Source organism: Haliaeetus albicilla, chromosome 24 (assembly GCF_947461875.1).
Source record: "Haliaeetus albicilla chromosome 24, bHalAlb1.1, whole genome shotgun sequence".
In the NCBI taxonomy this organism is placed as follows: Eukaryota; Metazoa; Chordata; class Aves; order Accipitriformes; family Accipitridae; genus Haliaeetus; species Haliaeetus albicilla.
Window position 1 is genome coordinate 8,050,605 of NC_091506.1, and position 14,606 is coordinate 8,065,210.

Below are 14,606 nucleotides of genomic sequence, written 5' to 3' on the forward strand. Positions count from 1 at the left end.
TTTCTGAAGACAGTCCTTTCTGCTAGGCAGACACTCATTTCCAGGTGTTGCTGCAGAAGAGGTGTAATTCTGTCTACAGAGCAAACAAGTCATGTTGCAAAGTACAAATAAGTGGGTTTTGCAAGTGTGCGCAGAGCAGCCTGCTCTAGAGCAGTAATGTCACTGCAAGGGGAAAACCAGTCAGAGATGCTATTTCTTCTCTTTCTGTCTCCTCTAAAAGGGCCAGAGGCAGCATCCACTTATACTTTGTAGGGGGAAAAAAAGGCATTTCCTCCCTAGTAGTCTGTGGCATGCGATAGGGATGGAGGGGGAAAGGAAAGACTGAACAAGTGCCTTGGCTGTCTTCACGCTACCTCTCAGAGCAGGATTGTGGTTTGCAGACAAAATACATTGCAGTCTCCCTGTACGGCTCAAATGTTCCTGGGCCACACAGATGCATGTGGCAAGAAGTGGTCTTTCCCCCTTTTTTTTCTAGGCTTTTTTCTCTGAAATTTCCTGCTGTTGCCTGTCAGCAGTGCCCTTCCTAATAAATCAAGGGAGCATCACCTCCTTTGCTGGTATTGATGTATAATGGGCCATTTCTAGCACTGTTCAGGGCAGTCATAGCAGCAGAGATTTCAGGGGGGAAATATCTAGTATAGACCTGGTGCATCAAGTTCTGTCAGTTCTCTGGTGCAAGCCTACCTTGGCACTGTCCTCACTGCTGGAAACTGCTCTTCTAGAATAGGTACTTTGGTACCAGAACACAACGGTGTAATGCAATAGAGACTAAACTGAACTCAGCCTAAACTGGAGAGAGCACTTTTATCTTCTGAAAGTATTTGCAAACGTGTGTAAATAACTTTTACTGTATGAAGACTATGTTCTAACTCTTTTCTGCAGAGAAACCTTGACCTGAGGTTGTAAAGAGTTGTGTTTGCTTTAGCTCAAGATACTTGCTAACTGGAGGTTTTCTGTGCAGGGGCTCCTCATGGAGATCTGTTTATCTGTGACTGTTTTTCCTTTAATTTTTTTCAAGTGTATTCAGCTTTTTCCTAATACTCTGCATGAGATGCGTTCCCTCTTCTGTGTGTGGTGCTTGCTTTGGACCTGCTTTGTAGTTTTTTTCTTTCATGGGTAGTATTTAGAGATGGGCCAAACTGGTTCTAAAACCCACCTTGGTCACTTTGGTGTAGGCTCTGTCATCTGTGTTCAGTGGATTGGGCAGAGTGGGAACTCATACCCTCAAAACAGCATTTAAACTGGATGGGGCTTTGTATTACCAGAAAGAGAAACTTTCTAATATCACAGTAAAAGAAGAAGAAGAAAAAAAAAATCTCCCTACCATTTGCAACTAATATTAACACTTTCTGCCAGTTTTCATCACTTCTTTCCAACCTTGTTCTCTCACCTCACGTTCCTTTTCTTAGCCTTTTCTTCTTTATGGTCTTTCTAGTGTTCTCATGTGTGCAGCAATGTATATCTCTAAAACTACTAATCAAATAAAGACTACAGCACAGACGGGAAAGTGCATCTTGGGGGTGAATGTATTGTGGATGCAAAGTATGAGATGACCACTCTGTGGTTTTAAGGGTTTTAATCAAGTGCTGCATGCCCGAGGGCCTTTTGCCTGTGTAAAGAAGCCGTACAAAAGCCCACTGGATTTATCTGAGTGAAGTTGTGTATCCCCTGTGTCCCAAATCTGCATTTTATGGATGACCCTGTGGTTCTGGGACAAACAATTGCATGGCACAGGAGGAGAATTTTGTCTCCAAAACACATTCATCCTAAAGTGCTCTTGCTCTGTGTGTCAGACATCTCAATGGTTTTGTGTGTGGTTTTAGAGGTATTTAAATGAGGAGGTCCTTATTCCTTCCCTGCTCCCATCCTGATGCCATCTAAGATCATAAAAGGGGAAGGGTTAACAGAAGCTGAGGTGGATGCCTGCACCAAACAGGTTACCTTTGTCAGTCTTGGCCTATCTGCAGTGGTCCTGTACCTTCCCTGGTAGTACCTTTATTCACGATGGAAGAAAACCGTTTCATGTTGCTTCCCCACGCAGCGCTGATAGAGTGAGTCTTTGTGGTAGAAAGGGAGTCGCGCTCCCTCCTAGGCCTAGAACAATTTTATCTTTCTAAGTTGAGAAAGAACAAAACATTGGCAGAAGCTTGAACAGCAGTTGACTTAGAGAAGGACTAGAGAGGCCGACACGGATGTAATCTTGGAGGAGGAAGTTTGTCTTTTCTACAAACAGTTTCGATTTTTTTTGTTCAAAAATAAAATCAGGATTTGGGTTGTGATGGGGTTGCTAAGTGCAGTTGTAGTCTATAAAGATCTCACCATTTATTAACAGAAATCAAAGTGGGGGGAGTTTTGAGTGATTAACAAAACACCTTTTTGTAAAAGGAGTAAAGTATTGTGCACTCATACTAGTTGAATGCCAATGTTTTGAACACTGGCAGCAAAGCTATCCTATAATAACTTTTGCTTGATGCATTAATTAATTAACCCTTAACCTTCTCTTTCCCTTTTCAACCCTTTTTCTCCTTTTCCCCTTCACCATATTCCCACGTATGTAAACAATTAAAAACCAAAACCAAACCAAACCAAAACAAAACAAAAACAACCCCCAAACCAATACAAAAGCGGGAAATGCATGTGTGGCCATGCCTCACAAAATAGGTCGGATAATTGAAGGGAGTCCTGCAGACCGCTGTGGCAAGCTGAAAGTAGGCGATCGGATCTTGGCCGTGAATGGGTGCTCCATCACCAACAAGTCGCATTCAGACATCGTCAACCTCATTAAGGAAGCGGGAAACACCGTTACCCTGCGCATCATTCCAGGAGATGGTAAAGTATATGTTTCCTGCTGTCTTACCTGACCCTCTCGTTGGTTTTGTTCCCTGGCTGTTTGCATCAGTTGGAGCTGCAAAGTCATGGAGGACTCAATTTCCACTCCTGCTCTGGGAATTAGCAGGGAGGGAGGTTGTGAGTTTTCCATAGCTTTATTTTTTGTTTCTTTCTATAGAAATGGGAGTTCTGTTTTTAAACAGGGAGGTGCTGATTCTACATATTAAAAAAAAAAAAAAAAAAATCTATTCTACCATGTTCCTCCATGTGTTTCCTTAAAAATGATCTTCCGTAATTTTTATGCATATCTCAGTACACTTTGATTTGATTCTTAGGTTAATAATGCAGTTGTAGAATATTTGGGAATCACTTGTTAATATGTGGGATTCCTGAAGCTTTGTATATACACAAGCAGGCTATAGAGTAAAGAGATCACAGAAAGGGATAAACACTTTGTCATGTTTTAAGCTGTTCGAAAAGAAGATTTGTTTTTATTCTGGGTAAGTTGCTTTGGGAGCGAGCTCAGTACATTTTTAAATTACTTAGTTAAATGGCAACGGGGCTGAAGCTGCTGCGTGCTTGCAGCCGATCGTTGCAAGAGTTACCCTAGACAGGATCTCACTGTTTCAGATTAGAGGGAACACACAGGATCCCTAATAATGTGCTGACACTTGGTACTAGTTTCAGGTCACTGAACTATTTAATAAGGATCTGTGTTATATATCAGTTCCATTAAATTGGTCCCTAGCTGTGATGCCAAATAGGAACAGAGCAGAAACGTAAAGTATCTGTAGCAGAACTAAAACTGCTGTAGTTCCAAATTCTAAGTATTTTGTTTGTTCTTTGTCCTGCTCTGCCACAGACAGATTCATAGTGAGAACTCGTTAGGCAGAGATCTTTTTACATCGCACTCTTTTTAAGCTGAATTCACGGGTATAAGATTTGATGGCTCAGATACAGTGCTAATGAGCATTTCTTAGAGTTGTACAGGACATTATTTGCTTTCAGTTAAATGAAAATAGAGTGTGATTAAGTTTGAAAGAAAAGTGGAGAAAGTATTCCTGAATTGAACCTTGTACCTGTAAAGCAGAATGAAGAAGTTACTTGATGTGATTTCCAGTGAGAAGCATTCGGTAGTTGCCAAGTCTCGTACTTTCTAATCTGAAAGATGGATTTGGTTACCCAACAGAGCATGATTATGCTATGTTTAGTTATAGGATAAAAATAGGCCAGGATGAGAAATGATCTGGTTATAAATTATTTCTGTTTGGGATGATCTGTTTTGCATAACGTCTTTGTTTTCCTACTGTTTAGTAACTACCAGGTCAAATGGTATATGATCCTTCGCTGCTTCCAGCAAATTGAGTGTTCATGAATAATAAAATGGCTGTGACTCAGGCTAACTCCTGAGCTGGCCAGTGCATGCCACTTTTGGAAGGTAAACTGGGAGAAGAATTGTTCATTACCTGTATTTGGTATCTGATCAAAATCAAGGCAGGGGAATCTTTGAATAAATAAAGAAATAATTTCTTTTAAAAGGCAAAAATACCTAAGAAATAAGTAACTTTTGAATGGTTTAAGAGTTTTTTGAGAAGAATGTAGCCTCCTGACGTGAGTCTTTTTCATGCAAATATGTGTACAAAATGCCATGTTAAATTGCTTAGGTTAGAAAGGAAACCTGTACGTGTGACTGACATCACGTATTCCTAGAGAAGGTGGAAAGCCATAATTTAGAGAAGGAGTCAACTCTTCCCTCCCGTAGCAGTGCAGGCTTTGAATCTTTTTCTATTGCCAACTTTGCATAGTATTAACTGCATTTATTTCCAAAAGCCAGTAAGACCAGACACTCTCAAAATCGCTGAGAGGGTTCGCTCTAAACCCCATGAGATTTAAGAAACTGGTCTCAGTGTTGTTTTCTTTTTGTCAGCTTTTGGGTGCTTTTTTGATAAATATAAATGGTCTAACAGTGTACTTAAAGGCGGGGGGGGGGGGGGGGAGAATAAATCACAAGCCATACTTCTTAGATAAACATGAAACTAAGGCTCATCACAAGACTCACAATAAACTCACACTGCTAATCTCTTCTAACATTATTAAAAACACCAAGGGCTTTTGCTTTGTAATAAGTCTTGCCATAGACCACTGCAGAATTTTATTTGCAATGAAATTACTATGCTTTAACATGCTACCAGCTGATGCAAGGATACAGAGAGCTGAAAAATGACAAGCTTAGATTAGGCATTTGATTGGTGTCTGAATGTCCTAGGGCAGAACAGGGCAAAGAATCAATGAAATATGTAGGATTTAGAACGTACAATTGTAATTCTACTAGAGATAATTTTTGCTATATTTGTGTTGTGTTCCAGTTTTGCATGGTGGCTGGCATGCATCCTGAACCAGTGTCTAAAAAACTAGCAAAATTATGCACAACTCCTGACTCATGGGATAGGGTGGGCTAAAGATAGATCCAGTACAGTGGCGTGAAGATACATCTGTACCAAAGATGTGTTGTTGCTCTACTTGGTATTCTTAGTGCGACCTACTAAAGGGTAGGAATCTTGCATTCTCTTTGGAGCCCAGCTTCATCTGATCTCCAAATATTTGTGGAGGATTTCAGAGGCTTTTGTTCTGGGTGAATACAGAACATTTAACCATGTTTTGGGACCTTCTTATGTTGGAGACCAATTTTAGCATCAAGGTGTCTTTGCAAAATACACAGAATTATTTCTTAAAATCCAACAGTGTAACCACACTTAGGGACGTCTCCTTCTCACACAAGCCAGCTGTCAGTGGCACATCCTTGCAAGGGGATGTTTTGGTCATGCCTACCCTGAGAGGTGCAGCAGACCCAGGAGCCTCTCTTGCTCTTTGAGCCACTGGGCACAAGCCAGCTCTGGTCTGGAAGATGTTACAGCTCCATATGCTGAGGGTTTGGGCATGTTAACTTGGGCACAGTACTGCAGGCAAAGGAGCTGTGCTCTCATTGCACCCATCTGTTTAAATGGTTCTTCTTTTTCTCTTTTCCTTTTCCTGAGTTTCCCTTGACACGCACTAGCTACAGAAAGGAAAAACCTTCACCTCGTCTAGATTTCTGCACAATTAAAATAAATCCATGAAATAAAATAGGTTTCCAGTACCAAGTAAACCCATGACCACTACCTCCTTAATTCAGGCAAACCCCCTCCCATTTCTGCAATTTTGTATTACAGCTGGACACTGTTTAATAATGGCAGATTTCTCCATAGTTGGTGAAATTAATTACCGGATGCCTGGAGCTTAAGAGGCAAACAAGGGCAGGATAGAAGACCTTGTAATTTTATGTTGGAAAGCCGGATGTTTCCACCCAGATTTCGTTGCTGTTGTCTGATGGTGGCTTTTTTTTTTTAAGTGGGATTGGAACTAGAGAAGTTCAGTCAGGAGAAAAGGTGCAATGTTTTAACCAGTGGTTGTGCGTTCAGTTTAGATTTTGACCTTGGAAAGTGGATCATGGTCAGTATTTTGTAATTACTTGCATCCTGGGGTCCTCTCCTAGGTAGAATTGGTAGAGGCACAAAGTGGGGCTCTCCTGCGTGCACAACTGTTGCACAAAGGAGTGAGTGCCTGCCGCTGTGGTGACTTTAGCTGGGAACGCCATGCCTAATGACTGGGTGTTTCTGTTGACCGTGCCCATCATTCTCCATATGCAACCAATGTTACAGTTCAACATTTTAAGCGGTTAAGCATGTACCACCAACTCTTCTTCTGAATTCAAATTCCTGGGTGAGGGGAAGGGTGTTTTCAGGAACTGCTGACTTCTGGAGCAATTCAAAATTCAAAACTCTTCAGTACTAATTTCAGTTCAGGATTGATACAATATGCATTTCTGGAAAATGTGTTCAGTTCAATATGCAAGAGTTCCGGGTCTTTCCTCCAAAACTGTGGTTCTAATATTTGGCTAATGGAATCGACGTGACCTTAATTTTAGGCAGAATTTTAAATGAGTTCTGGGTTAACTCTGGTCTTACTGAAGTCTATGATGAAGCTCCACAATGACAAGGGGACCATTTTGCCATGTCATACTGTGAGGGACACCTAGATAGTCACTTTTCAGTTGTGTCTCCAGCAACTCCCTTCCCAGTTTTGTGAAGCAGGAGAGAGGACCTCTCCTGGAAGCACCTCCTGCTGTGCGTAGAGAGATATGGCATTTGCACAGGCTGATGTTGGGCTGAAAGCCCTTTACCATGGCACGAACTGAGTTTTGAGGTTAATTGTGCTCTCTGTATTCTCTCGGTAAGCCCTTTTGTAAATGGTACCCAAAGCTGTTGATGCATTTGGTACACGTGGTTCCGCATCCCTGCGTGCAGCTTTGAGTGCTCAGGCAGCAGTGGGTTGTATTTCAAAGAAGGATTTCAGTAAGTTTGGGGTTTAGCCACGTTCAATATCACCTTGTGAGGTATTAGATAAAAGCCACATCTCAATCCTACCGAAGATTGCAGTTTCTGATGGAGGAAGCACTGATAAGCTTATAATCCATGGAATAGTTATTGCTACTATAAAATTAATCCAGCCAACCTACCATATTTGGAGACTTTAATGATTGGAATTCGTATCGTTAGACAACACACAAAACATTAAACATTCTTCAACCCTTCCTCCACAAGTTCGTCCTCATTCTGAGTGTGTCTAGCAGTCAGAGGTGTTTCTAATTGAGATTTCCCTTTTTTGTTGGGTTTTTTTCATTTTCTAATTGAGTGTACAGTTTCATATGCATAATTACTGACTTATCTTAGACTTTATCCTGTCAATTTTTTTATTTAATAAATTTGAGCCAATCTCAAGTTCTTTAAAAACAACATAATGATGCTTTCCAGTGAAATGCCTTTGCAAAACTTTTTTTTCTTTCAGTGAATAGCCAGTGGTCTTCCCTCATAATGGAAAAAAAAATTTATTTTGCAGAATCCTCCAATGCTACTTTATTGACCAATGCAGAAAAAATTGCTACAATTACAACCACACATACTCCTCAGCAAATACCACAGGAGACCAGGTCAGATTGTTTTTCTTGAGGAGAGCGTGTTGACATGTTCTCTCTTTAGTTATTTCTTGATCATCTTCACATCCCATGAGCTGTATTTTTCTTCTCTCCCTCTTTCTCTTATTTGTTACAGCAGGAACAACACCAAACCAAAGCAGGAATCCCAGTTTGATTTCAAGCCACCCCAAGCAGCGCAGGTAAGGAGGACATTTCTAATTGTTTTGTTTACCACAGACTGTTGTTTCCAATCTGCTTGAAGGCTGTGTTCGAATATTTCCCTTGAAAATTCCTACTGGGAAGCTGTTCTCCCTCAGTCTCTTTGCTGAAGAAAGAGGAATTTGCTGATTAGTTTCTTAATATGTGTTGCTGTTGTTTCAGCTGAGAAACATTTCCAACACATTCTCATCTAGACTTTTAGGGAGGAAAAAAAAAAAAACCCCTCACGTTTTTACAACAGTAATAATTTATGTGTTTGCTTATCGAAATGTGTATTTTGAGGGGCCTCTCCAGAAAGTACTGTTGTGTGCGAATGATAAATTCTGAGGACAAAAAAGAGGAAAACTTAATAAGGGGCAATAGCTGGAGTGTTCCAGCTTTCACAGATGGCATCTTATTAGAGAGATTATCTATCTCGCTGTTAACTTTCCTTGCCACTGGCCATCCCAGAAGTAACCTCTTCCATTAGGGACTTCAAAACATCCCTACCCTAACAGCATTTGTGAAAAACAATGCACATGCTTCTGAGCTTCTTGCAAAGGAAGAGATGAGGTGGTAACAAAAAGAAAAAGCCACCACCATGGCATAGACTCATCCCAGGTACCACCAGACATTTAACTAAAGCCTGGCACTGGAAGTGACATTGCCCTAGCCTTCCTTTGCAGTTGGTAGAAAGGTAACCACCCTCCAGCAAGGTGCCTTTCTGCCCAGGACACAGGAGGTGGTGTATAACAGAGGTGCCGAAAAATGCATGGGACATGGCCAAGCCCATTCGTTCAAACAGCCCTTTGCAGACCACCGCTGGAACTCCAGGTTGCAGGGTGGGATCTGAGGAAGCAGGAAAACCTAGTCTGTGTGTGAAAACTCAACTGATTTTCTTTTTTGAATTAGGAGTAACAAAAATAATAACGTTCGTTGGTTGAGTAATTTCAAAATGAGAGTAGAGCAGCATTTAACTTTCTGTTCAATTGTGCATATGTTGTCTTCCCTCCAGCAGGACCAAGATTTTTACACTGTTGAGCTGGAAAGAGGAGCCAAAGGGTTTGGCTTTAGTCTGCGAGGTGGCCGGGAGTATAATATGGATCTGTACGTGTTGCGGCTAGCTGAGGATGGTCCAGCTGAGAGATGTGGGAAGATGAGGGTATGCACAAACGGATTTAAAACCCATGTTTCTTTCCAATAAGCTGACTTCCCTGCCTCTCCCTTACAGGCACACCTTCTGCTGTGCCAGCTAAGAGGAAAACTAAGTGTTAACAGAAAGGAGCAGTGGTTCCTATTTACTTCTGTCAGTGGCGTCTGTCACTCTTTGTATACAGTCTATAACAGCGTGTCTGCATTGGAAGATTTCACCCCTTTGTTCCAACCCAGGTTTCCAAATTCTAATACATAACCTCGCTTTTAAAGCCTAACCAAGATACATGTAGCAATGAAAACGTAATAGCCACAGTCTTTGTCAGCTCCTTTAAAGCTGCAGACATGAGTAGAGATTCAGGGTGTTCCACCTGATCCTCTCCTCTGCTAGTGGGAGAGTGGGAGAGAGCATGTATATTGACCCATGGGTTACAAAATTATAATATAGGTTTTTATTAGTATTAACTGTTAACTTTACATATCAGCTAAATTATAAACATTACAATAAGGGCATATGTTATAAAATGCCTACAGAAAAATTAAATTGCTAAGTTTTATGTACTCCTTGCTCCTCTGTTAGAGAATGCATGATAACTTTACAGCATATGTCTTTTTCTTCTCCAGATATATCATGCAAAAGGCATTTTGAAAATTCTTTTGCTAGGGGTAGATTTATAGGATAAAACTTTTGCTGATGAAAATAGATCAGTGCTGCCCTGTGGAACTCAATGTTTTGACAAGCTCTTCCAAGCCCTGTTTTCCTATCCTAATGAATGATTATATGTACAAAAGCAGCTTTGCTGGTTCATATAAGGTATCTATCCAAATGAGAAATGGACCTGAAAAAGCTATTTGAACAGTTACAGTAGACTAAAACAACTACTTTGACCAAAAACTTTACACATAATGAAAGTAAAATAAAATAACACCAGTTTTAACACAGCTCTAGGTATTGAGCAATACAGTAATGCAACGTGGTTTTACAGGACAGCAGTGAAATAATAGTTTGATACCTCAAGCTTTCCCTGTCCTCATGTCTCCCAGGCCCCTGCACATTGGTTTTTGTGGGCTGTCACTGGAAGGACTTGGGCGTATTTAGCTTCACTTGGTGCATAGTTGTTCTTCTGCCTTTGCTGTGGCTGTTGCCTTGTGGTGTGCTGGTGGTGACCCTCATGGGGGCTTGTTTCTAATCTTAGACTCTTTTCTTTTATTACATTGACAGATCGGTGATGAAATCTTAGAGATCAATGGAGAAACTACCAAGAACATGAAGCATGCTCGGGCCATCGAACTGATTAAAAATGGTGGCCGCAGGGTCCGCCTGTTTCTGAAACGTGGAGATGGCTCTGTCCCAGAATATGGTGGGTCAAACTATGAAAACATTCCTTTCTTCCCTGGCATCACTCCATGAATGATTTGTCTCAAGATCTGAAGCGGGAATTCTTTTTTTATTTTCCTTTCTCACCAGTGTCTTACCAACCTTTGCAACATATGGTTAATTGCCTCGCTTGTGCTGAATTTTCTACACATTTCATCCTTTGCTTGCTTCCATGGACTTGGGGCGCAGTGTAAGGCAAGATCATCATAGCAGTATTTTTGGTGATCAGAGAGGAAAACAAAACAAAACAAAAAAACCTTATTGTCTTGTCCAGCCAAACAAGGAATGTCATTGAACTGTGCCAAACTGTTTCTCAGCGGCTGAATTGTTGTTTCAAATAGGTCTCTACTTCTAATCAATGCAAAAACTGGGATCCTGAGTTATTATTCTGAAGCAGTGATTTTTTTTTTTGTTAGGTTTTTTCTTTTAGTTCCTGTCTGTATCCATAGAGATGAATGCCGAGATGGCTTATGAGATTTTTGCCTTCCCTTAATATTTATGTAAATATTTATAAAGTTATTTAAGAAAAAGAAGAAAAAAAAAAAAAGCTTTACTGCAAAAATATATTGATTTGGCCTCCTGAGCCCTTTTCTCCCCCCTTAAACTGTCTGCTGGTTTCAACTAGTTAATTTGTAAAGTCTGAAAAGGTGAGGAGGTTACGAAAAGGTGCTCTCGTGTCTGTCTTGGGGGAAACATTCAGTCCTCGTTTCTTACTAAGAATTGCATTAGATTTCCTTTTCTTCCCCCGGAGGTTGGATTGCTGGGTGGCTTAACTTAGCACACTATTTAATATTATAATTATGTCTTATTTATTTGAGATAATTGTCAAATATTGTGCCCTCGATGGAGGGCTACTCCCAACCAAAGGTCTTTGAGGTTTCTATAGAAACTGATGATTGAAGGGATGTCCTTTATACTTTTCTCCCCGTATTTGGGTTATTTCTGTGTCAGTAAGTTCTGTGTTTATCATTCGCTCCATGTCCTAAAACCAGAAAGAAAACCCTTCTGCACAATTTATGAACTAGATTTTCTTTTCATTTACTGTACCACGTTTGAGAGTTTCTGCTCACTCTGCTCATTATTTAACTTAAAATGACCAATTCAGAGTATAACCGACAAACAACTGAAGTGTTTAACAATATGGAAGGGAAGTTGTGGGTTTACACTTCTGTAATATAAATAGCACACCAGAAGGTTCAATGATGGCACTGAAATTCTGTAATGTTCTTTCTACTTTTGTCTTTTCCTATACTCCTTTGGATGTACAGTACTGTATCATATGCTAGACTGCATAAATACCCTGTAAATTAAGTGCTTCACTTCTCAAAGCATATGTCTGTTGCACTGAGGATGGAAATCCACCACCAATTTTCTTTTGGCTAATGCTAAACCACTAAACGTTCATTCTTCAAGCAAGGATTTAATATACAGGGGTTGCACTACTGTAAGGAATAACCTTGTAACATTTGGGACTCCTTCCTCTCTTCATTCTGTTCGCTGCAGTCGCAAATGGTTCCTCTAATAATGTTAAGTTCCAATATTTTTCTGACTTGATTGGAACGTGCTTCTCTATGAGGCTGTATATTTTTGTAATGAGTTTTGTACTTATTTTTAATGTTGTGGTCTCTGGTGGACTTTATTTTTCGTTGTTGTTTGATTGTTAATGTTTTTCTATGACATTCTGTGTCGCTGTTCCAGCTGTCTTTTAGAATGGATGCTCTCGTTGTCTGGGTTATTGAATCACCTCTTAGATGTCTCTTTATGTCACGATAATAACAACGCTGTCTTTGCAGCCTTATATTTGGGTGAAGCCTAGACAATCTGACTGGAAAAATAAACTTTCTTTATTCTAAGATAAAATATGAAGATTTTTCTTTCTTTCATCTTTATTATAGGGAATCTAAATTTTCTACTTTTCTCTTTCTCTTTCTCTTACTTTTCTTGGTGCTGGGCTCTTCCTTCCTCAGCGATGATACCTCCTAATATCGCTGCATGTATGAGAAATGACAAGCTCGGGGAGTCTTGCTTCTACCTTATGGGCCATAATCAAACTACGGTTTGTAGCTAAAATCAATATTAGGTGTTTTTGTGCTGTGGCCTAATTCCCTCACATTGCTTTCCGCTTCGCTATATTTTATATGTACAGCAATTCATTCCGAGCACCCTGCGTCCCCTGAATTCTAAGTACATCACAGGACACGTTTAAACCTCGCTTGTACCTTGTGCGATAGCCAGGTTGCCGCAAGCCACGTGCTTACAGCTATGGAAAAGCGGTGTGGTCCCCAGCTGCTGCCTGAAAAAGCTAATAAGCAAAAATGCACACACGTGAGTCGCAACACGGGTTTCACCTGGAAATCACAAAAATCATGGCCCATGCACACACCGACCCTCCCAAGCTAAGGAATGGAAATGCCATCAAACGGGAGATGCTTTGTGTGATGGCAGGAGGAATGAGCATGTAGAGTGTTTGGCTTGGGGGAGGGAAGACAAAAAGGAGAAAAACAGAAAAAAAATCTGTCCCCGCAAGTGTTTGTGAGAGTTTTCAGTCGTTGCCATCAGGACGCTCCACCTCGAGGTGGGTGTCGCGGTGTGAGCGGCAGGAAGCCTGCAGGAAGCGTAGCTAACGCCAGCCAAGCTGCCATGCAGAAGTTACTTTAAAAAAGAAAACAATAAGCAAACAAAAGCACCGCTTGCATTAAGTCAGCGCAGCTACTTTAATGTTTGCCATGTCTATAATGAATCATTCATAAACATCCGTTGCAAATGATGGGAGTAATTGTAGCTTAGCTACAGCGCAGGGCTGGTTTTCAGTTTTGGGGTTGGTTTTTTCCTTCTGCTTTGCAGTTTGTCTCACAGACATAGCTCAGCTGTGTTTTACCTGAAATACTACATTAAAAATAATGAACCGGAGATTAGGTTTTAATCAAGGCCATCCTACATATTACAATATCTTTCCATTGCTTTGATATGAAAAAACCATAACTTCTGTCATCGTTGTTCGAATCATTGTGGCAAAACCAAAATCTACCCTAGGACTTTTCGTAACATGGTAGAACTAAGTGAGATTAAGTAATGTCTTAAATGAAATTGAAATTGCACGATTACAGTCTAATTCTCACACCTTCAAAATGTTATTTTACGAGGTGAAAACTTAATAATCAATTCTATTTTCTGTACGTTTTCTGCTATTTGAAACAAGGCCTCCCACACCTGGAAGGCAGTTCTTTCAAAAGACTTAAAAGAAAAAAATCCTTTCCTAAAGGCCCTCTTATTGGAAACCATTAAAAAAACAGCCAACATCTGAACTTACAATTATTTTTTTTTTCCCCCCACTGGAAAGAAAGTAGTGTAACCGAAACATTATGAATTGGGCTTGGGGACAATGTAAAATGCCCCATGACCAGAAGAGCATAAAGATGATATCAGCTTGGACCAAAACACGGCTAACGAACAGAGCAGCACCAGTACTAACCTGTAACTCTCGTTGTTCGCAGTTAAATTAACAAAAGCTTCGGTTAGCCTTCGCTGACTGCTTTAACAGTTGTTTGTTTTTGTCACTAATGAAGTCTGAAGAGTGATAAGTGGTGTCACGGCGCCGCGGAAAGCATCGGTACCAAATGCTTTGCTGTTATTTTCTTTCAGACCCCAGCAGTGACAGGAACAGTCCCGCCACAGGTTCACAAAATGTATCGGAAATGAAACCCGTGCCATCCGACCGACGGCAGCACCCATCATCGGAGTCCAGTTATCCACCAGACCTTCACAAATCATCACAACATGGGGACAAGCGGACTTACCTTAGAGACCTAAAAGGCAGCAGAGAGTTTAGCAGACATCCCAACGAACACCACACTTGGAATGGGACTTCTAAAACCAACGACCACGTGCCAGGCAGGAGGACGGAGAGGTCGCCGGAGAGGAGGCACGAGAGGCAGCCGGAGAGGGCGGTGGTGAACGGGCAGAAGAGGAGGTCTCCCGAAAAGCGGAGGGAAGGGACGAGGAGCGCCGACAACACTTTGGAGAGGCGGGAGCGACACG

General features: G+C 41.0%; 1 protein-coding gene across 28 annotated transcripts in view; it reads left to right on the plus strand.

Annotated features, from left to right (window-relative positions):
* Positions 1-14,606, plus strand: part of MAGI1 (membrane associated guanylate kinase, WW and PDZ domain containing 1) — a 356,106-nt gene that overhangs the window by 338,993 nt on the left and 2,507 nt on the right. For 9 of the 28 annotated variants that reach the window (XM_069811908.1, XM_069811917.1, XM_069811919.1 and 6 more), the window contains 6 exons: positions 2,626-2,829; positions 7,765-7,855; positions 7,977-8,040; positions 9,054-9,200; positions 10,413-10,551; positions 14,211-14,606. The exon at positions 14,211-14,606 is cut by the window's right edge and continues 2,507 nt beyond it. In XM_069811908.1, the coding sequence (XP_069668009.1) occupies positions 2,626-2,829; positions 7,765-7,855; positions 7,977-8,040; positions 9,054-9,200; positions 10,413-10,551; positions 14,211-14,606 (1,041 nt within the window). Of the gene's footprint in view, positions 1-2,625; positions 2,830-7,764; positions 7,856-7,976; positions 8,041-9,053; positions 9,201-10,412; positions 12,429-12,535; positions 12,625-14,210 lie in introns of those variants that run through there. The other 19 variants (XM_069811912.1, XM_069811918.1, XM_069811930.1 and 16 more) reach the window with 9 other exon arrangements.